At 45.7% G+C, this 21,566-nt stretch overlaps 1 protein-coding gene across 1 annotated transcript in view; it reads left to right on the top strand.

Annotated features, from left to right (window-relative positions):
- Positions 1-21,566, top strand: part of BAZ1B (bromodomain adjacent to zinc finger domain 1B) — a 52,707-nt gene that overhangs the window by 20,175 nt on the left and 10,966 nt on the right. The window contains exons 5-13 of the mRNA XM_004586991.2: positions 812-933; positions 2,421-2,618; positions 7,756-9,457; positions 10,958-11,096; positions 11,708-11,841; positions 15,115-15,217; positions 15,827-15,925; positions 16,828-17,005; positions 18,505-18,687. Of these exons, the coding sequence (XP_004587048.1) occupies positions 812-933; positions 2,421-2,618; positions 7,756-9,457; positions 10,958-11,096; positions 11,708-11,841; positions 15,115-15,217; positions 15,827-15,925; positions 16,828-17,005; positions 18,505-18,687 (2,858 nt within the window). The remainder of the gene's footprint in view (positions 1-811; positions 934-2,420; positions 2,619-7,755; positions 9,458-10,957; positions 11,097-11,707; positions 11,842-15,114; positions 15,218-15,826; positions 15,926-16,827; positions 17,006-18,504; positions 18,688-21,566) is intronic.

Here is a 21,566-nt window from a genome sequence, read left to right as displayed (position 1 = left end):
CTGACTTTGCAATAAAAATAATAAATCTTAAAAAAAGAGTAGAAGAGATTTTAAACACGAACCATAAATAAATAAGCTAATTAGTTAAAAAAAAATAATAAAGAAACAAGAGTCCTGCTGTTGCTGACACATTTTCTGACCAGGTTTCATGACACTACAGTGGTCACACTCCGTCTCTCAGACAGTAGTCGGAGTTCCTTCACATGTCCACAGCTGGCTGGCACCAAGTCCATTTCATAAGTGGTATGCCCCTTGATTCACTGTCATCTCCCTTAACCTGTTTTGGGAGGTTTGGCCTTATGTCTTCTGATATATCTTCAGTTCTCCTTGCCATTTTAGTGACTTTCTAGTTTCACCTCCTTATTTTATCTTTCAACTGCTAAAGTTGATATTTCTCTTACTACGTTTTTGAAACTGCACACTAGTTAGGTCAGCAGTTTTTCTGTGAGTCCCAGTGTTGGCCAGGTAATGGGCAGGCTCTTGGAGTGGTAGGAGAGCTCCATGTGCCTGGACCTCAGTGCTCCCCGTCTCTGAGCACGCGGTGCTCTTATTAGGTCTTTCCTGTCTGCCTCCCAGATGAGCCAGGTGTTCCCATCCTGTTGTCATGTGTTCTTCTTTGTTCAGTGCTTACCCCATTGTATGGGAGTTATTGACTTGTTTCTCGCCGGTAGGCTTTACTACCTTGGCATTAATAGCATTATGGTTCATATTTATGCCGTATCATCCATTGCCTGATGTTCAGTAAAATTCTTGTGGATGAATGAAGGTAATTTAAAGAATTTTTTTTTTTTCACTAATTTTATTTGACTAGATGATAGAGCTCGGAGATCTCCACGTAAACTTCCTACATCATTAAAAAAAGGAGAAAGGAAATGGGCTCCTCCAAAGTTTCTGCCTCATAAATACGACGTGAAACTACAAAATGAAGATAAGGTTTGTTAGCACTGCATGTTAAGCCTCTTATATTGGGTGGATTTGTAAAAAAAAAAATCATAGGGTTGGTTTTCTTTTCTCTTTTACAAGTTTATTTATTTGAATGGCAGAGTCAGAGAGAAAGATCTTTTATTTGCTGGTTCATTCCTCAAATGACCACAGTAGCCAGAGCTGGGCCAGTTTGAAGCCAGGAACTCCGTCTGGGTCTTCCACATGGGTACAGGGGCCTGAGCACTTGGGTCGTCTTCTGCCGCTTTTCCAGGCACATTAACAGGGAGATGGATCACAGTCGGAGCAGCTGGAGCTGGCACGCATTAAGGGATGCCAGTGCTGTAGGTGGTCACCAGGCCACAGTGGTTGAGCCTCTCAGGGTTGTTTTTCTTAAAGAGAAATGTCAGTATCTTTGGACAGATTGTCTCTAGTCTTGGTAGTTAGGTCTTCCGGTAGTATTTTTTTTCTTTGCTAAGTGGTAACGTTATTGAGAACTTGAGCTTGGCCCAAGTGCCTGCAGTAGCCTGGTACAGGCACTCTGTCTGGCAGCGGCCTGGGACTTGAGACTTTCCCACCGTGTTTGGAGGGCTGGCGCTCCAGTATAGGATGTCAGGTCCCCAGGTGGTGTCAACTGCTGCTAAAAGTAACTAACAAGGGTAATCGCTGATTCAGGGAGATTTGCTGTTCCTTCCTTCTTCCCGTACTCCCCATCCTTTTCTTCCTCTCCCTTCCTTCCTCTCTTTTTGTAAAAATATTTATTTTTATGGGAAAGGCAGATTTACAGAGTGGAGATAACAGAGAGAAAGGTCTTCCATCTACTGCGTCATTCCCCAAATGGCCGCAATGGCTAGAGCTGAGCTGATAACTCTTGGAACTTCATCCAGGTCTCCCCTGTGGGTGCAGGGTCCCAAAGCTTTGGGCCATCCACTGCTGCTTTCCCAGGCTGGATGGGAAGTGAAGCGACTGGGACATGAACTGGGACCTGTATGTGATCCTGGTTCTTGGAGTTGGAGGATTAGCAAGTTGAGTTATCACACCAGGCCCGGGGATATTTTTATTGTTCGAGCATAGTGCCTAGGAATAGATCTATTCTTTAAAATATATATATATATTTTGCTTTGGAGGCAGAATGATAAAGGGAAAGAAGGAAAGATGGCATCTATCCCCTGGATCACCCCCCCAAACTCCTGTTCTGGTGAAGGCTGGGCCAGGTTGCCTCCAGCAACTTGGAGCTCCATCCTGGGGACGGGAGCTCATGTACTTGGCCATCATCTGCTGCCTCCCAGGATGCATTAACAGGATGCAGCAGCTTAACCCCTTGTGTGACAGTCAGCTCCTGTCTTCCTTTCCTTAAGGATATCTTTCTTTCTTTCTAATTTTCAGCCTTTATTTTTAGAATCGTGACACTTTTTTCCTGGAGGAATGTAAATTTTTTATTTGCAATGTTTCCTTCTTTTTCTTCCGCTGGTGAATTATTTATGTGTATGTTCACTTAGATCATCAGCAATGTGCCAGCTGAAAGCTTGATTCGTACAGAGCGCCCACCAAATAAGGAGATACTCCGATACTTCATACGGCACAATGCGTTACGGGCTGGTACTGGTGAAAATGCACCTTGGGTTGTAGAAGACGAATTGGTGAAGAAATATTCTCTGCCTAGCAAATTCAGTGACTTTTTACTTGATCCATATAAGGTAAGAGTACAATTAAGTTTTTAATAGTATGAAAAAGCACTGTGAGATGAATGTTTTCTTTAGCAGTTCTGTTAGCATTAGATTAATAGATTTTGAGCTCTTTTTTATCTTAGTTGAAAGAGAGACAGAGATACCGGTTTTTCTAGCTGCTGGTTCACTCTGCCGATGCCTGCAGTGTTTGGCATTGACCAGGTTGAAACCCACAGTCTGAAACTCAGTACAGCTCTGTCCTGAGAGCAGCGGGTACCCTAAGTCCTGACCCATTACTGCTGCCTGCCCGGGTGTGTGTCTATTACCAGGAGACTGGAGCAGAGTTGGTGCTGGAACTTGAACTTAGACGTTCCAGTGGAGGATATTAGCATCTCAAGTAGCATTGTAACCATTGTGTCAAAAGAGGAATGTCGAAATTTGCAGCTCTAACTAATTAATACAGATTGTGGTGTGGGTTTGGCAGGAATGAGGCCACATTGAATACTTTCCCTAATTTTTTACTTTGCACAATTAAAACAAAGTGCACTCTCATACTTTTTAGGCTTCAAAACATTTTTGGAAGGAGGGATGGTGTACATACAAGGTGCACTTTGCAGGCCAGTTTGCAAAGATGTAAACTCTGTTAGGATAATCAGACCCATGGTGACCTTGAACCTGGAATATATATTTGTGTGACAGTATAGTAGAAAGCTGGCATTTCTCTCTTATATGTTTTTTTTTCCCCTGTAATTATCACATTTGTTTTTCAGAACATATTTAGGATGTTGTAGTGTTAGTCATACTGTACAGAAGGGGAATCCAAAGCCTAGTCTAATGAGAGTCAACAGAAAGTGATGACAAAAGCCAGGGCATTGGCTTAGCATTGCTCTGTTTCTAATTTCCTTTTTCCTATTTCCTTCAGATGTGTGGGTTTTAATTTGTTCATCTGAAAGGTAGACAGACAAGAAGTGGGTAGAGGAAAGTCTTCCATCATCAGGTTTACTCCCCAAATTCCCGGAACAACCATAGCTAGGTCAGGCCGAAGCTGGGAACTCCATCTGCTCTCCCATGTGGGTGGCAGGGACCCAAATCCTTGAGCTGTCACCTGCTGCCTCTTAGGGTGCTGCATTAGCAGGAAGCTGTGCTGGAAGCAGAGTGGCTGGGGCTGCAGCCAGGCACTGTCACGGGGGATGTGAGCATCTCATGCAGAGGTGTGACCACTTGGTCACATGTCCACTGTGAAGAAGTGATTTTCTCTTTTTAACTGTGAGATATCTTCTGTGTGTTTCAGTGCTTCAAAGTGTTATGAGTGAAATATTTTTCAGGTTTATTAAGACAGCTGAGAAACTTTGTAGGAGGCAGAGATTAGAATTCTAGTAACTTAGATTTGGAAAGGCAATTTCTAAAGACATCACCTACTCAAAATTCCTAGTAAGGCTTTAAGTTATTACATGTAGTTTGGCTGTAGTTCAGCTTGAGCCTGGGCAGCGCGAGCTTGCTTAGACAAAACTGTTTTAAGGAGGCAAAGCTTCTCAGAGAAGTTGACACATGGAAAATAGCAGTCCACAGGTGCAAAGTTTGAACAGTGACGTCTGTAAGTTAACAGTAAATACTGTTAGTTCACTGATGATCTCCTGTGTTTTGCATCCAAGTTTGCATTTCGTTTTTATAAAATGAATTGTTTTGAGGATTTTTGACACCTCAGCTTGAGCAGCACATAACCCAGAAGAATCAGATGGTCACGAGACAGTCCTTTGGGTCCTTCCCGTGTTTAAAGGAAGCTTAATGTGATGTGTTAAGGATTCAGGTTAGTCACATCATCTGCCCGTCTATCCCAAAGGTGTGGGGTGTTGTCTCTTCAGAGTCTCCTCTGATGTATGTTAGGCTTTCGTGTTCTATATATTAAATATATGGACTGTGGAGAGAGGTGAGACTTGGTGGCTGGAACCAGGTTGTGAGTGATAGTTTTAGGAAGGGAGTCAGTTGAGGGAGGCTGGAGAAGCAGGTGGTGTGGGAGAGGGGAAGATTGCTTAGAAGAATGTTGGAGTTTTGCCTGAGTAGGGCCTGGTGTGATGTGTGGTGGGGCCATTTGTAGTCTTTAGGCTTATCTGTGGTGGAGGTATGTTCACGTGGCAGGGCCAGGTAACAACGCTTGCTCTGCTCCCCTTCCATGTGCTTGGACGGTCACGGGCATTTTCCTTTGTGACAGTCAGAAAGGGCCTCAGCTAGTGCCCATGTCTCCCTCCTCCCCCACGGGGTCTTGTTGATGGCTTGTGCTGAGAAGGGCGTGGGGGAGACCCTTCGTGCATACGTGGTTTTATGCTTTTTCAGATCCCCCTGAGTCCAGCCATGCCGGTTTTGGCTGTGACTGCCTAGCATGCCCCGGGCTGAGATGATCCAGTTCCTGGAGGAGTGCTCACGCTGGGAGCTGGCCTATTGGGAGGGGGTTGGGTGAGTTCTTTTCTTTCCTTTCCTTTTGTTTTTTTTTGTTTGTTTGTTTGTTTGTTTGTTTTAGATTTTTTTTTTTTTTTAATTTTTATTGGAAAGTTAGATATACAGAGAGGAAGATCTTCCCAAGTGGCTGCAACGACTAGAGCTTTGCCATTCCGAAACTAGGAGCCCAGATCCTCCTCTGGGTCTCCCACGCAGGTGCAGGGTCACAAGACTTTGGGCTGTCCGTGACTGCTTTCCCAGGCCACAAAACCAGGGAGCTGGATGGAAAGTGGGGCTGCCATGATTAGAACTGGTGCCCGTATGGGATCCTGGGCGTGCAAGGCGAGGACTTTAGCCACTAGGCCACTGCGCTGGGCCCTTTTTTCTTTGCTTTTCAAGAACACAATTAAATGGTGTGGCTTCACAACACACCTCATAGATAAAAATGGGCCGCAGAACCTTTGTGGCTGAGATAGCTGCCTCTTTCGTGTATTGTTTCTTTATGATACTATGACTCTAAGTAGAAGTTCAAAAAATTTTTAAAAAAAAGAAAACTTTGAGTCATTTTTAAGGATAGAAATTGTCATAAATTGGAAAGTATCCCACTTGGAATAGATTATTAAAAGATAACCAAAGATGCTATATGCAAAACTTCATCTCACACACTGGTCTCCTTTTCCTTGATGAATTTCATCTTGGGTAGCTCTACATATTCATGTAAACAGTATTCTGGTGGTGCTCCAGGACCAGCCAAGAGGACAGTGAACTTCAGAGGCATGCGCGTATCAAGGTGCTGGATCCACTGCTGTTATTGTCAGCAGAATGGAATCCAACGCAGTTTTCTTTGCTTATCTGGTTTGACATTCTGAAATATAGTTCTGGGGAGCTGCAACTGGGGGATCCTCCCCCCAGTCGTGGATGCAATTGACATTTGTCCAGCTGTAAAAATACCTCCATGGTAGCCCATACTGAGGATTATTGGTGAGCAAAACTCCCAGTTTTAACCAGGCAATGAAAATAACCTACAGAACAATAGTCTGTAATTGCCTATACTCTTTCTTACCTGGAAGGCAGAGTTAGAAAGAGTGGGAAGAACAGAAAGAGAGCCCTCGACCCGTGGATCATTCCCCAAACCAGCTGCAAAGAATAGTGAAGTCAGCAACCTATAACTCCCATCTGTGCAACTTAGAGAATTTAGGCAGAAGAGAGCTTGGGAGTACGGCCTGCTCCAGGCGGACCGGTTTCTGACCCTGTGTGGTGTTGCCGTGTCCTGTGAGTTTTCTGTTGATCGTATCTTTCATGTTCCATTCTTACTCTGTATGGTGGTGTAGGGCTGCAGTGTAGATGCTCTTCTGTGTGTGCCTTCGCCTCAGCTCTTCCCCATAGCCTTTTTAGGGGGGCTCATGACTGCATATTCTTTGATCACTTGCTGTTTCGTGGCTTCCAACTCTGCCCACAGCCTGCTGACTTTCTGTTGTTCCTTAGAAGTTTGTCTGTGTCTCAGTAACTCTGCAGCGTTTCACACTCTGGTGGTAGAAATCAGGCATCCTCAAAGTTATCTCTCTTGTCTTCCGATCACATGATCGGAAGCCAAAGATTTTCTGTTGATTGGCAATTTAATTTAGTTTGCACGTCTTCATAATTCTTTAAAGCACTAGAGATACTATTTTATTCTTTTTCTTTTAAAAATACACGTTTGAACAGAAGCATATTGGCAAATGGACTAACACCTGTACAGTGATTCTGTGTGATGACATTGAGGCAGGAAGGTTTGAGGAGCCGTAAGTAGGGTGTCTAGGAGAGTGGGGGTGACGAGAGGAGATCTGTGTGGGGACTGGGCTGAGTCAGGCGCCAGGAGTTTGCAGGAAAGCAGGGCTGAGATTGGGGAAAGTGCAGTGAAACTGAATGAACTTCAGGCCTTGGTGATGAGGGAAGGATTGTGGAACAGGAACACTAGAGCGAGAGAACAGGGAGCTGTCCAAGGAGGATTATGCAAAACGAGTGGGCTAGCTGAGAGAACTTCTAGTGCCTGGGTTCATGCAGGTGGCTTGCTGATGGGAAGGAGCAGGGTGGTCAGCAGGGTCAGCAGGCTTCCCCTTCTGGGAGCAGTGATGATGCTGTTCTATACTTCTGGTCATTCAGTAAGGAAATCTACCCGTGGTTACTTAGAAGCTGCCTCAAATGGAGGTAAAGTTTAAAGAATGGAAATTTTTTTAAAGATCAGTTTATTTTTATTGAGAAGGCAGATTTGCAAAGAGAAGAAGAGACAAAGATCTTCCTTCCACAATGGCTGGAGCTGAGCCTACTTGGGGTCTCCCACGCAGGTGCAGGGTCCCAAGGCTTTGGCCCATCCTTCTCTGTGTTCCCAGACCACAGGCTGGGAGCTGGTTGGGAAGTAGAGCAGCCGAGAGATGAACCAGAGCCCATACGGGGTTCCAGCGTTTGAAGGGAGAGATTAGGCAAGTGAGCCATCTCCCCGGGCCCCATTTAGACTAGTGTATACACACAAAGAACTAGTCACATAGCACAGGGCATAACATCCCTAGTAGGGAGAGAATTTTCCATTCATAAGACAGAAACGTTAGTAACACATCTTTGCTTTTTCAGGGACACAGATCTGTGAGGACAATGAATTTGTAGCTTTTACTGGACTATCTGGGAAAGAGGGCTTATATATTGCTGCTTTAAATCACCATTTAAAAAAAATAATTGTGCTTCTGTTCTTAAATTCTAGTATATGACTCTCAACCCTTCAGCTAAAAGGAAGAACGCTGGATCCCCAGACAGGAAGCCTTCAAAGAAGTCCAAGACAGACAGCTCTTCACTCAGTTCCCCACTCAATCCCAAGCTGTGGTGTCATGTGCATTTGAAGAAGTCTTTGAATGGCTCACCACTCAAAGTCAAAAACTCGAAAAATTCCAAGTCTCCAGAAGAACATCTGGAGGAGGTAATGAAGATGATGTCCCCCAACAAGCTGAATGCTAATTTCCACATTCCTAAGAAAGGGCCGGCTGCCAAGAAACAAGGCAAGCTTGGCGACAAACCTTTGAAGGGCAAGGGCAGAAGCAAAGGCATCCTCAATGGACAGAAATCCACAGGAAACACCAGATCCCCCAAAAAGGGCTTGAAGACCCCCAAAACCAAGATGAAACAGATGACATTGTTGGATATGGCCAAAGGCACCCAGAAGATGACACGAGCCCCCAGAAATTCCGGGGGCACACCTAGATCCTCCAGTAAACCACACAAGCATCTGCCTCCTGCCGCCCTTCACCTCATCGCCTACTACAAAGAAAACAAAGACAGGGAGGACAAGAAGAGCGCCCTGTCTTGTGTCATCTCCAAGACAGCCCGGCTCCTGTCGAGCGAAGACAGGGCTCGTCTGCCTGAGGAGCTGCGAGGCATCGTTCAGAAACGCTACGAGCTTCTGGAGCATAAGAAGAGGTGGGCCTCCATGTCTGAAGAGCAGCGGAAGGAATATTTGAAAAAGAAACGAGAGGAGCTGAAAGAAAGGTTGAAGGAAAAAGCCAAAGAGCGGAGGGAGAAAGAAATGCTGGAGAAGCTGGAGAAGCAGAAGCGATACGAGGACCAAGAGCTGACTGGCAAGAGCCTTCCGGCCTTCCGATTGGTGGACACCCCGGAAGGCCTGCCCAACACACTTTTTGGGGACGTGGCCCTGGTTGTGGAGTTCCTGAGTTGTTACTCTGGTCTGCTCTTGCCTGACGCCCAGTACCCTATCACTGCCGTGTCCCTTATGGAAGCTCTGAGTGCCGACAAGGGCGGCTTTCTGTACCTCAACAGGGTGCTGGTCATCCTCCTGCAGACCTTGCTGCAGGACGAGATCGCCGAGGACTATGGGGAGTTGGGCATGAAGCTGTCGGAGATCCCGCTGACACTGCATTCCGTGTCTGAGCTGGTGCGGCTCTGCCTGCGCCGGTCCGACGTCCAGGAGGAGAGTGAGGGCTCTGACGGAGATGACAACAAGGACTCGGCCCAGTTCGAGGACAATGAGGTGCAGGACGAGTTCCTGGAGAAGCTGGAGACCTCGGAGTTTTTTGAGCTGACATCTGAAGAGAAGCTGCAGATCCTGACGGCGCTGTGCCACCGCATCCTCATGACGTACTCGGTGCAGGAGCACATGGAGACGAGGCAGCAGATGTCTGCGGAGCTGTGGAAGGAGCGGCTCGCCGTGCTCAAGGAGGAGAACGACAAGAAGAGAGCCGAGAAGCAGAAGCGCAAGGAAATGGAAGCCAGAAATAAAGAAAATGGGAAAGACGAAAATGGGCTGAGCAAAACCGAGAGGAAAAAAGAAGTTGTGAAGTTTGAGCCCCAGGTAGACCTGGAAGCTGAGGACATGATCAGCGCTGTGAAGAGCAGAAGGCTGCTTGCCTTGCAAGCCAAGAAGGAGCGGGAGATCCAGGAGCGAGAACTGAAAGGTTCGTAGAAGTGTTGGGGGGCAGCGCGGGCAGGCTGCTTGGAGGAGGGGAATGGCCTGAGTGAATGGTAGGGTCTCTGGTGGAGCTGGTTACTTCTTTCTGCGTAATAAGCCAGCATTCCTAGGTGTGTCTTGTTTTAATAGGAATATTCAACCTGGCATTCGGCAACTAGTGATTATTTCATGTGATACTGGCATCCTTCTGGGCTCAATAGAGGACCTGATCCACCGGTGGGCGTAGTGGAAGCGACACAGAGAGCGACCTGGCACATGCTGCCTGACTTAACTGTGTTCCTTGGGCAAGTTAACCTACCCATGCCTCATGCTCTTGGTGAGATTGTTATGGCAACTGAACGACTGGTCATTAAAGTCAATTCAGACCAGTTCAGGATAGTACCCTCCTTTGAGAGTATTCTGAAAACTTAAACATTTTGAGCCTTCGTGGCAAAGTCAAAGTTGAACATTTTCAAAAAGAACTTATTTTTAAATTCATACCATAAGTTTTTAATAAAAATTTATCTGAAAGGCAAAGTTACAGAGAGAGAGCTCTTCCATCCACTGATACAAAGAGCTGAGCTGATCTAAAACCAGGATTCAGGAGCTTTTTCTGGGTCTCTCACATGGATGCGGGGGACCCGCAGACTTGAGCCATCCTCGCCACTTTCCCAGGTCATAAACAGGGACCTAGATTGGAAGTGGAGAAGCCAGTTCAGGAACCAGAGCCCATACGGAATGCCTGTTCTGCACTCATAGGATTAGCTTGTTGAGCCACTGTGCTGACGACCCCTTCTCTGTTGTTGAAATTTGCTTATTCATTTGGAAGGCAGAACAACAAAGTGAGAGGAGGAGAGAGATCTTCCATCTGTTGGTTTACTACAACGGCTGCCAAAAACCGTGGCTTGGCCAGAGCAGAGCCAGGAGCTTCTAGGTCTCCCATGTGGGCACAGGGGCCCAAGCATTTGGGCCATCCTTTGTAGCTTTCCCAGGCCATTAACAGAAAGCAGGATTGAAAATGGAGCAGCCAGGACTCAAATTGGCTTCCATATGGGGTGTTGGCACTGCAGGTGTGGTTGAAGCTCTGGCCCTTCTCAGTTGTTCTCTTTGTAACATCAAAGCTGTTCAGCTGAATAGCTGTCCAGTTCCTCAGGACTGAAATACGACTAATTTTGAAGTCACTGTTTTATTCATCACCATGTTTTTGGACATCCTTTGATCTTATCTGTTACTATCATTTGTGAACTGTTAGGAAATCTCTTTCAGGTTATTTAAAATATTAAAATAGGAAGTTAGAATTTAGAGAGACAAAATTTTGCCTTGAGTGGACAGGTGAGACCTCCCCCAGACCAAAGGTGGAGACCAGGGAGACTGCTGTCTGGTGTGTCATTTCTCACAGCGGAGTTAGAAGGACCTTATGGCTGAATGAGCCTCTCCTTCCTCCCAGGCCCTTTTCAAGTGGCATCTATTAGGAGGGGAAAAATTAATTTTTTGTTTTCCTTGACAGAAAAACTAGAAAGGGAAGCAGAAGAAGAACGGATACGGAAGCACAAAGCAGCTGCGGAGAAAGCTTTCCAGGAGGGCATTGCCAAGGCGAAGCTGGTTATGCGCAGGACTCCCATTGGCACAGATCGGAACCACAATCGGTATGTCCTGCATGTCACCTCTCCCAGGGGGTTAGGTGGTTGTAAGTGACGAAACTGTGTGTTGTGCTAAAATAAAGTCTTGCTGCTCGGCTTCTCAGTGGTTTGGGGGCACTAGTGTTGATCACACGTTTATTGGATATTAATTGTAGTAAATGCTAGGGTAGTAAATGACCCTTTGAAGATGCCACACATATGAAGCTGAGGTTATGATAATAGGGGCAACACTAATTGGAGGTTTGAGCTCAAGTCCTGTCTCCCTTCCTAGTTCCAGCTTCCTGCCAGTTCTCTCTCTGGAGAGAGCAGGTGATGGCCACCGTGTGGGAGACCTGGGTAGACATTCCCACTCCTGGCTTTGGCCTGGTCCACTCCAAGCTATTGTGGGCATTTTGGGAATAAACTCCTAGATGGGCGATCTCTATTTTTCAAATAAGCATATAATGTCCAAATAGAAATCTTTAATACTGTCCATTTAGTTTAAAGGCATAAATTATGTGGTACCCAAAGGCAGTGCCATACTGTTGTATGCTTTGCTGTGTCTTGTGGTTGTGATGCTCTGTGGCACTCTACAGTCCTGGTCTGGTGCTGCTTTAACTTGTGGCTGTGGTTTGTAGGTACTGGCTCTTCTCAGATGAGGTTCCGGGATTGTTCATTGAAAAAGGCTGGGTGCATGACAGCATTGACTACCGATTCAGCCATCACCGCAAGGATCACCCAGACTCCCCTGAAGAGGATTACTGTCCCCGCAGTAAGTGTGTCCACCACAGGTGCTCCCTCATTTGATAAGATTATGTCCCAACCCGAGCATGGTAGGTGAAAACAGAAGTTGAAGGTCACCTGCCACACAGCACATTGTGAAGTGTCACATTTATTGGGCTGCCAGAGCCCCATTTCTCCGAGGCTGCTGCCTGGAGCTGTGAAAGCATACCACCCAGCATGTCACCTCCCGGGGGAAGGTCCAGATACGCAGCGTAGCTCTGACCACACAGGTCACATTCCACCTTCACAGTGTTGGGAAGTTGTTCAATGGAACCTCGGGCAGTAAGGTGCTCCTGGCAATTATCTTACTGGCTCAGAGCTAGCATAAGGGACTGCCTTCCCTCTCTCCTCTTTGTCATTTGCAAAATTTCTTTTAAAGATTTTTGTTCCTTTGAAAGGCATAGTCATGCAGAGAGACAGGGCAGTCTTAGTTACCTTCTCAGCTGGATGTATGTGTGGCGTGAGGTGGGCGGGTATGAGATGCTGTAGAATGCAGGAAGGAAGCCAGCATTGGTTGCCAGCTAATAACAGGACGAGCACTAGTGGGAAGCTGGAGTTGGGAGTGAAGGAGCTTTGCTGTGAGATTTGGGTGTTCCCAACAGCATGCATCTTACTGCCTGTGCCTGCTGTCTGTCTGTCCCCATTTTTAAATGAAGTTACACAGTCTTTGCAGAGTATCTGCTCTGTGCCATGCCTAGAGTGTGGCAGCAGAAAAGATGGGTAGGTTCCTCTGCAGGACCCAGTTAGTACATCCTGGCAGGCAGGGGGTGAGCCAGGGTCCCTAGGGAGCAATGCAAGTGGGCCTTTCTCTGCATGTATAATAATGGTAATAGTTTTCAGTGTGTATGTATGCAGTGTATTTCAAAGAAAAGTTTTAAAAGAAATTATTTTCATCACAATCAGCTTTCTCAGCTCCTTATGACAGTTTGGGCCAGTTCACTCTTTGTTGTGGCAGCTGTCTGGGTGTCATAGGATGTCTGGAAGCCTCCCTGCTCAGCCTACCCCCCAACCCCTGCTCAGGTGCCAGCGAGGAAAGCAGACTTGACACCACATAATGCCAGGGTCTCCAGAGCGATCAACACATTTCCTTCCAGCTCTGAGTAACTGAATGAAAGTACCTCTCAACTATTAAATCATTGTTTGATAGATGTCCCTTTTAAGATTGGTTTATTTGAAAGGTAGAGTGACAGTAAGATAAGAAGCAGAAAGACCTTCCATCCACTAGCTCACTCCTGATTCAGCTTGAACAGTCAGTGCTGGCAGTGGGCCAGGAGGAACACTATCTGAGTTTCCGCTGTGAGCGGTAGGCATCCATGCACACTTGACCTGCTGCTGCTTTCCCAGGCACATCAACAGGGAGCTGGATTGTAAATGGGGCAGGTGGGATTGGAGCCAAAGCTACAAAGTGGCAGTTTATCTGGCTGCACCACAATGCCAGCCACTACTGCTTTTTTTTTTTTTTAAGTTTTTTCATTTTATAGAATTTTCTAACCCAAACTTCAAACTCACAAAGTTGTTAAATAAGAAAGTTTATTTTTTAATGTAGTTAGAGCCTGTTTTTCTTGTTTAATTACATACGTTAAACAGAGCTTGTGTCAAGTCATAGAAAAATCTAGTTTGGTAGACTTTGACAAGATGAGGGCACTAGCTATAGAGTCAGGATCGTCAGGCTGGGGAGATTCCCGGGGTCCTAAGGGACTTAGATTTGTAGCCAATTTCAACAGTCTAGTGGTATTCCTTGGAAGCCAGCTCTTTCTAACTTGAGCCCTTTAAGAACACGTTTTCAAGTATCTGCTTCTCGAGCATTCTTGTGGATATTGTTGTTTCATAATTTTACTTCCAGAATGGCAGCATTTTTATAATTATGCACTTTTGCAGCTAAATGAGATTCTGTGTTAGTATTGCAGGTTTAGGAGGAAGGGAAGGAGGGCCACTTGTTAAGACAGGCCTCAACTTTTTTTTTTTTTTAAGATTTATTTATTTTTATTGCAAAGTCAGATATACAGAGAGGAGGAGAGACAGAGAGGAAGATCCTCCGTCCGATGATTCACTCCCCAAGTGGCCACAATGGCCGGTGCACGCTGATTTGAAGCCAGGAACCAGGAACTTCTTCCAGATCTCCCACACGTGGGAGTGCAGGGTCCCAAGGCTTTGGGCCGTCCTCGACTACTTTCCCAGGCCACAATAAGGGAGCTGGATGGGAAGTGGAGCTGCCGGGATTAGAACCGGCACCCATATGGGATCCCGGCGCATTCAAGGCGAGAACTTTAGCCTCTAGTGCACCGTGCCAGGCCCCAGGCCTCAACTCTTTGCATGCCCTGTGGTGGGCTTGAGACATAGCTCTACTGGGACCTGTGTCATAATGTAGCCACATAACATAATGCAGACATCCCATATAGGATGTGTCTCACCTGTTTCATTTCTGGTCCAACTCCGTACAAATGACCTGGAAAGAACAGTGTGGGGGAAAAAAGCCCAAGTGTTTGAACTCCTGCCACTCGTATGGGAAACCTGAATGAAGCTTCTGGCTGCTAGCTTCAGTCTGACCAGTGTTGGCTGCTGTAGCCATCCGGGGAGTGACCAGTGGATGGACAGTCTTGTCTCTTGTGCTCTCTGTAACTCTGGCTTTTAAGTAAATAAATAAATCTTCTGAAAAGTAACTGTGTGAATGTTGTGGATTACAAAAATGTTGATGTGTCCTTTGCTGTTGGCTTGGAGTATGAATCCTTGTCAACTGGTGTAGTTGTGTCTGCGTCTCTGTAGGTGGCGCCATTCCTCAGAGCAGTGTTAGCAGTCTTAACTTGCTTTGGTAGAAAGCTGTCCTTCCCATTCTGAGTTATGTTGCCATTGAAATGTTGGACTCCACAGTTCTTCAGCCGTGCCTGCACAGGGCCAGTACTCGGTGCTCTTGGATTTGCTGTGCTGTTATACACTCACAGACCCTGAGCTGCAGATATCATGGCAGAAATGCACTTAATGTGCCCAGTTAGTGACATGGGGGAGTATAGACTGGCCTGACCAGCTTTGAGCTGCGCTGCTGCCTGGTGTGCAGAGCATGCCCAGGAAAAGTTCAGGAGTTGAAGTGTACTTTCTGCTGGATGCATATTGCTTTCACACCTTTGCAGAGTCAGAAATCTGAGGTTGAACTGTCCTCAGCCAGAAACCATTTACATCTTAGATAATTTGCTATGTCTAGGTGTGGAACTAAAAATTGAGTATTTCTTTCATCAGGCCTGTTGTATACTTTTTTTTTTTTTTTAAGGTAAGAAAGCAAACTTGGGCAAAAATGCCGGTTTGAACACCCATGGACCAGCAATAGAAATTGCTGTGGAGACCACCATCCCCAAGCAAGGACAGAACTTATGGTAATGTGAGCGTTCTGGCTGCTACTTTTCCTTTGAAACCTCAAGGAGATGTTTACGGTAGTGACAAGTGATAAGAAGGTGTCTGTTGGAACTTGGTGTAGTAGATGACAGATTTTACAAAACAGTAGAAGTGCTCTTGAATCTAGGAATGAAAAAACTCGGGATTTTCCTTAATTAAAACTTGTGCCTTCAGTGACTGAATTATTTATTGTTTGCAGTTCTATAATAGATTGAGTTAGGATACATTGATACAACTTGCATATATTTTAAGAGTTGAAATATAGCCACTCCTCTGTGTGGAGGGTTGCAGGAATGTGGGAGGGTCCCTTCTGGATTGTGGCTGCATTCACTACCGTGACGGCCTTTGGTGGAATGGGCTTTCCTATTTGGGATTTGAGTATAGGTTTATATTTTGAAAGTGTGTGACTACGTGTTTACAGCAACTTTACATAAAACTTGTCTCCTGTTGATGGAAACAGTAAGTTGCTATACTTGCAGAATTCAGACCTATTTGGAATTCTGCTCTCTCAACCCTTGGACCAGTCCCAGATCTCTTCCTTCCTTTCTGGGTGTTTCTCCCATGTGACCATGTCTGCATTGCCTCTGCAGGTTTTTGTGTGATAGTCAGAAGGAGCTGGACGAGTTACTGAACTGCCTTCATCCTCAGGGAATCAGAGAAAGTCAGCTTAAGGAGAGGCTGGAGAAGAGGTATGGGTGCCCTCTGCTCAGCGCTTCCTGCAAAGTCATCCTGAGGCAGATGGTTTGAGGGGTTTTGTTTCTGGTTTTCGCTTATCCGTAAAAGGTAGTAAAAAAAAAATACCGTTTGGCTTTTCCTGGGCATGTCATGCTTGGAAAAGACATACCACATCTGATCAGGTGGCAAGAGCGTTGGTGGAGTGGATGCAAGTGTGACCAGGCTGTTGTCATCAGGCATCCCTGAGGATGGCAGTCCTGGGGGGTCAGCAGCCTATAGGGGACACACCGACAATGCCCTCAGTTGGTGGGTGGGTTCACAGAATAGGACATATCCAAGCAGCTGCAGAGGGGGTGACGTGGGGTGAGCCTTGAAAACATGATGTAAGAAGCCATACCCAAAGCGCACACTGTGATTGCACGTAGGCCAGTGCTAGAAGCAAAGTGGATTAGGGCTTGGTAGGGGCTGGGGAAGAGGGACGCGCTGGGAGTGACAGCTGCTGAGAAGGTATAGAGTTAGCCCTGTTGGGAACGTTTTGGAATTGTGATGGTTTCACAGCATGAAAACAAATGAAATGTATGCTTTAAAATGATGAGTTTTGCATTAAATGAATTATATCTTGATTAAAAAAACAAACTTGTTCTATCTATCAAATAGTAACTACTCCATCTACATTGATAGTGTCTTTTCTGTTTAATCAACGTTTCTGTCAAAGCCAAGATTTTGGCTGCAGGGCTCTTCTGAGCACATAATTATTTTCATGACTGAATTTAGGCTCAAAGAGAGAAAGTAAACACCCTTTAGGACAGACTGCAATAGTGCTGGACTCGGGAGCAATAGCAGGCATATCACTGGTGTGATTCAGACTTGATGAACGCACGTGCAACAATGACTTTACCTGCCCCACCTCTTATAGGTACCAGGACATTATTCACTCTATTCATCTGGCTCGGAAACCGAATCTGGGTCTGAAATCCTGTGATGGCAACCAGGAGCTCTTAAATTTTCTCAGGAGTGATCTCATTGAAGTTGCAACAAGGTTACAGAAAGGAGGACTTGGCTATGTGGAGGAAACATCCGAGTTTGAAGCCCGGGTAAGAACAGGAGAGGAGAGGGTGCCGTTTGGGAGCTGTCACTGCTGGAGGCTCAGTTTGGAGTGGGATCGGATTGTTTCCTGGTGACCATCTAAATCATGTTTGGGTTTTGGTTGAAAGGTATGTATGGAACAAGCAGTCCTCCATGTGTGTATGTTTTGCATCATCTTCTCTTGGTATCTAGGAAACGTAAGAGTTGGTGTAGAATCTTTGTTCAAGATGAGCTTTTCAGTTAGTGAATGGGAAGCTGGTTGTTGCTGTAAGTGTGTTAACAGTGTTCAGTGCATCTGGCCCTGTGGGGTCTGCGCTTTGGCCTGGGTGCTGCATCTATATGTCCTTCACAGCTGCCGGCACAGGAGAGGCAGCTGATGCTGGGCGCCTTGTTCTTTAAGATTGCCCATTTACTGCACAGATAGACCCCTAGGCAGTGTTGTGGAGACCCACACGAGGCACATTTAGGTATCAAAACTGGAGAGAAGGCTGGAAAGCACTGCCCATCAGGTACCCTCTGAAAGTTATTTGCTGGGCTTGGCGGTGTGGCCTGGTGGCTAAGGTCCTCGCCTTGATCCCATATGGCCGCTGGTTCTAGTCCCGGCAGCTGCATTTCCTCTCTATCTCTCCTCCTCTCAGTATATCTGACTTTGTAATAAAAAATAAAATAAATCTTTAAAAAAAAAAAAAAAAAAAAAAAAAAGAAAGTTATTTGCTGCTTGGAAAACTTAAAGTCTGCATCATTCGACATTGTAACATTTGTGTCTTTTCCTATTAATAATGTTAGTCTGTATCTGTGGGTTCTGTATCCATGATTAGGCCAACTTTAGATTTAAAAAAATATTTGTAGGAAAACCAGTCAGTACTGAAGATGGACAGAATTTTTCTGTGGGGCAGATTTCTTGAACAGTGCACTACAACGGCTGTTCACACACATCCACACTGTGGATATGTTAAAAGTCGGCTAGAGATGATTTCGGTGTGGGGGAGGATGTGCGTGGGTTTTATGGAAGGGATGTGAGCACCCATAGATTTTAGTGCCTGAGACTTGGCCCAGTTGCCTTGTGGACACTGAGGGACCACAGCATTCATTGTGGTCTGTGTTCTCAGAGTTGATGTGGCCTTTGTTATGTTATATCCCCCATTTCCCTTAGTTTATAAGTGTATTCCATACATTTATACATATATACACATACACACACATATATATTTTACATAATCTGTCTCAAGACAAGTAGTAAATTATATGCATATCCACCACGTGGCTTTATACACACGCACATACACACACATACATATTCTCTAGAACAGAAATGATTTTAGTATATTTATGGTTCCTGATGATGTTTTGAAGTTATTCAACCCAAACAATTCTGTCTCGTCATTTCAATGAGTGATTGGCCCTTTTGCCCCGTGATTCTAGGTGGACTTGAACTTAGCTTGGGATGGGATCCTTCCACCTTTCTCTCAGCCTTCCCTCAGTCTGTTTGTACTTTCGTTCCATGTAGGTCATTTCATTAGAGAAATTGAAGGATTTTGGTGAGTGTGTCATTGCCCTTCAGGCCAGTGTCATAAAGAAATTTCTCCAAGGCTTCATGGCTCCCAAGCAAAAAAGAAGAAAAGTGCAAAGTGAAGACTCAGCAAAAACCGAGGAAGTGGACGAAGAGAAGAAAATGGCAGAGGAGGCAAAGGTATTAGTCCTGCAGCTGTGGTGTGCGATGGTGCTTTACTACAGTCATAACTCCGTGCTTTTTAGCTGCTCTGAGCTCATGTCACATTTATTTCCCTGCTTAATAATTTTCTGTTAAATATGTGATTTTCAAACTGGTGTGTGGACAACAGAATGGCTGTATTCCTAGCCCCATTCTATAAGCACAACTTAATTCTATTTTTTTATTTTTTTTTTTTTTATTCATTGTTTACATTGTATTATGTGATACAGTTTCGTTGGAACTGGGAATCACCCCACCCCTCCCCCCCCCGCCCTCCCCCCATGTGGAATATTCCACCTTGTTGCATATCCACTGATCAAGTACAGTTGAGATTCCTTCTTTGCAAGCATAAACTAGACATAGAGTCCAACATCTTATAGTCCAGTCTAGTTCCTCAGCTTCCTGGAGGGACCCTGTCCGGTCCGAGGGCAGAACCATCAGATTATCAACCCGATCAATTAAAGGCTCCAACATACCCTCAGCAACAATTAACTTCGTTGTGTAAGTAATAACTTAATTCTATTTTTAAAAGGTGGTAGTGTTGGCTTTAAAAATCTATAATTTGTGGCAAAATACACCTAATGTATCATTGACCACTTTCACATGTGCAGTTATGTAGCTGTTGGCACCATCCTTCTCCAGCACCTTTTGTCTTCCCAAAATACTGTGTCCTGTTGGGCACCAGCTTGCCACTTGCCCTTCTGCAGCCGCCAGCTCTGCTTTTTTTTTTTAATTATTTATTATTTTTAATTCATTAATTACATTGTATTATGTGACACAGTTTCATAGGTACTTGGGTTCTCCCCACCCCTCCCCAAACTCTCCCACCATGGTGGATTCCTCCACCTTGTTGCATAACCACAGCTCAAGTTCAGCGCCAGCTCTGCTTTTCCCACTTTACAACTTGACTGCTCTGGGTGCCTGCTGCAGTATGTGACCTTTTGTGGCTGCCTTATTGCATTTAGCAGGTCTTCAAGATTTGCGTCATAGCACACACCAGAATTCTTTTGTAAAGCCAGTTAATATACTGTATGTTATAATTGTTGATACACACTACACTCTGTTGGACACAAGCTCAGTGAGGTTTTGGGCAGTTCTTGGCCAGCACCACTGGGTCCCATGATTGACCTCCACACTGCTTGAACTGCTTCAGGTCTACACGGTAAGGGATGTGGTCCCACAGGTTGCTTTCATTCAGACACTCCTGTAGCCATCTTTCCCTGCTTATAGGTTGAAGGTTCGCACAGTCACTGCCCCCTCAGGATTGATAATTTGCTGAAATGGCTCGCAGAACTCACGAAGGTGTTTTATGTAGGCTTACTGTGTTGTCATAAAGGATGCAGCTCAGAAACAACCAGGCCTAGCATGGCCCACAGAACAGCTATACCCTTTCTGCCTTTTCAAACACCCAGATGTGTTCATCACCCTGAAACTTACCCTGCCTTGCCGTGCAGAAATCGTGGAACTTGAACCCCTGGGTCCTTGTTTTCTTCTTCCCTGGAGGCCAGGGACAGATCTGCAAAGTTCCAGCTGTCCTTGCTTGGGTCTTTCTGGTGATCAGCCCCATCCTGAGGTTATCCCGGGGAGAGGGGTGGGCACCCTAGGTCATCCTGCAACATGAACCCAGGGGCAATCAGAAGGGCTCCCTACAAACACCAGAAGCCACTCCTGGTAGGAGATTCCAGGAGTGTTAAGACCAAGGACAGCAACCTGCACGTTCCTTTCTGTACCATGTAAGCATGTGCCATACATGAGCTTCCATCTGCTGATGGGGCTACTGCCTTTCGGCTGTTGTGGACAGCGCTGCTGTATCTCTGAGTGAATTGCTGGGTCATATGGTCACTTGGTCTTAATGTTTTGACAGATCACTTGGATATTTCCCACAGAGGCCAACTATCACACCATCGGGGTCCTCACGTCTCCTCATCCTCGCGGCACTGATGGGTTCTGAGTGCTTGATGAAGTGGCATCTTGTTGTGGTTTTTTGTTTGGTTGGTTGGTTTTAAGGTTTATTTTACTTTTATTAGAAAGGATAAAAATTTTTCTAAAAGGAGAGACAGGAAGATATTCCATCCATTGATTCACTCCCCAAGCAGCTGCATCAGCCAGAGCAGAGCTGACCCAAAGCCAGGAGCCAGGAGCTTCCTCCAGGTCTCGCAGCACTGATGGGTTCTGAGTCCTTGATGAAGTGGCATTTCATTGTGGGTTTGTTTGGTTGGTTGGTTGGTTGGTTGATTTTAAGATTCATTTTATTTTTATCAGAAAGGATTTGAGAAAAAGAGAGACAGAGAGGAAGATCCTCCGTCCAATGATTCACTCCTCAAGTGGCCACATCGGCCAGAGCTAAGCTGATCCAAAGCTTCTTCCAGGTCTCCCACACGAGCACAAGGTCCCAAGGCTTTTGGGCCGTCCTTGACTGCTTTTCCAGGCCACAAGCAGGGAAGCATTGTGTCGCTGGGATTAGAACTGGTGCCCATATATAATCCTGGCACATGCAAGGTGAGAACTTCAGCCACTAGGCTACCGTGCCAGACCCAGAGTTTTCTTTATTATTTGAAAGTAGAGTTAGAGAGAGATCATATCAATCTTCATCTGTTGATCTACTTCCCAGATGGTCACAATGGTTGGGTATGACCCGGGAATCAAGAACTTCATCCAGGAATCAAGAACTACCACCCCAAGTGGGTGGCAACGGTAGTTGAAAGTAGAGTTACAGAGTAAAAGAAGAGACAGAGATCTTCCATCCACTGAGAACTCCCCCAAATAGCTGGAACAGCCAGGGTTGGATCAGACTGAATCCAGGAGTCCAAGATCCAACCTGATATTCCCACGAGGGGCAGGGCCCAAGTGTGTCAGCA

Source organism: Ochotona princeps, chromosome 24 (genome assembly GCF_030435755.1).
Source record: "Ochotona princeps isolate mOchPri1 chromosome 24, mOchPri1.hap1, whole genome shotgun sequence".
NCBI lineage: Eukaryota > Metazoa > Chordata > Mammalia > Lagomorpha > Ochotonidae > Ochotona > Ochotona princeps.
This window is presented reverse-complemented; position numbering and strand designations above follow the sequence as displayed.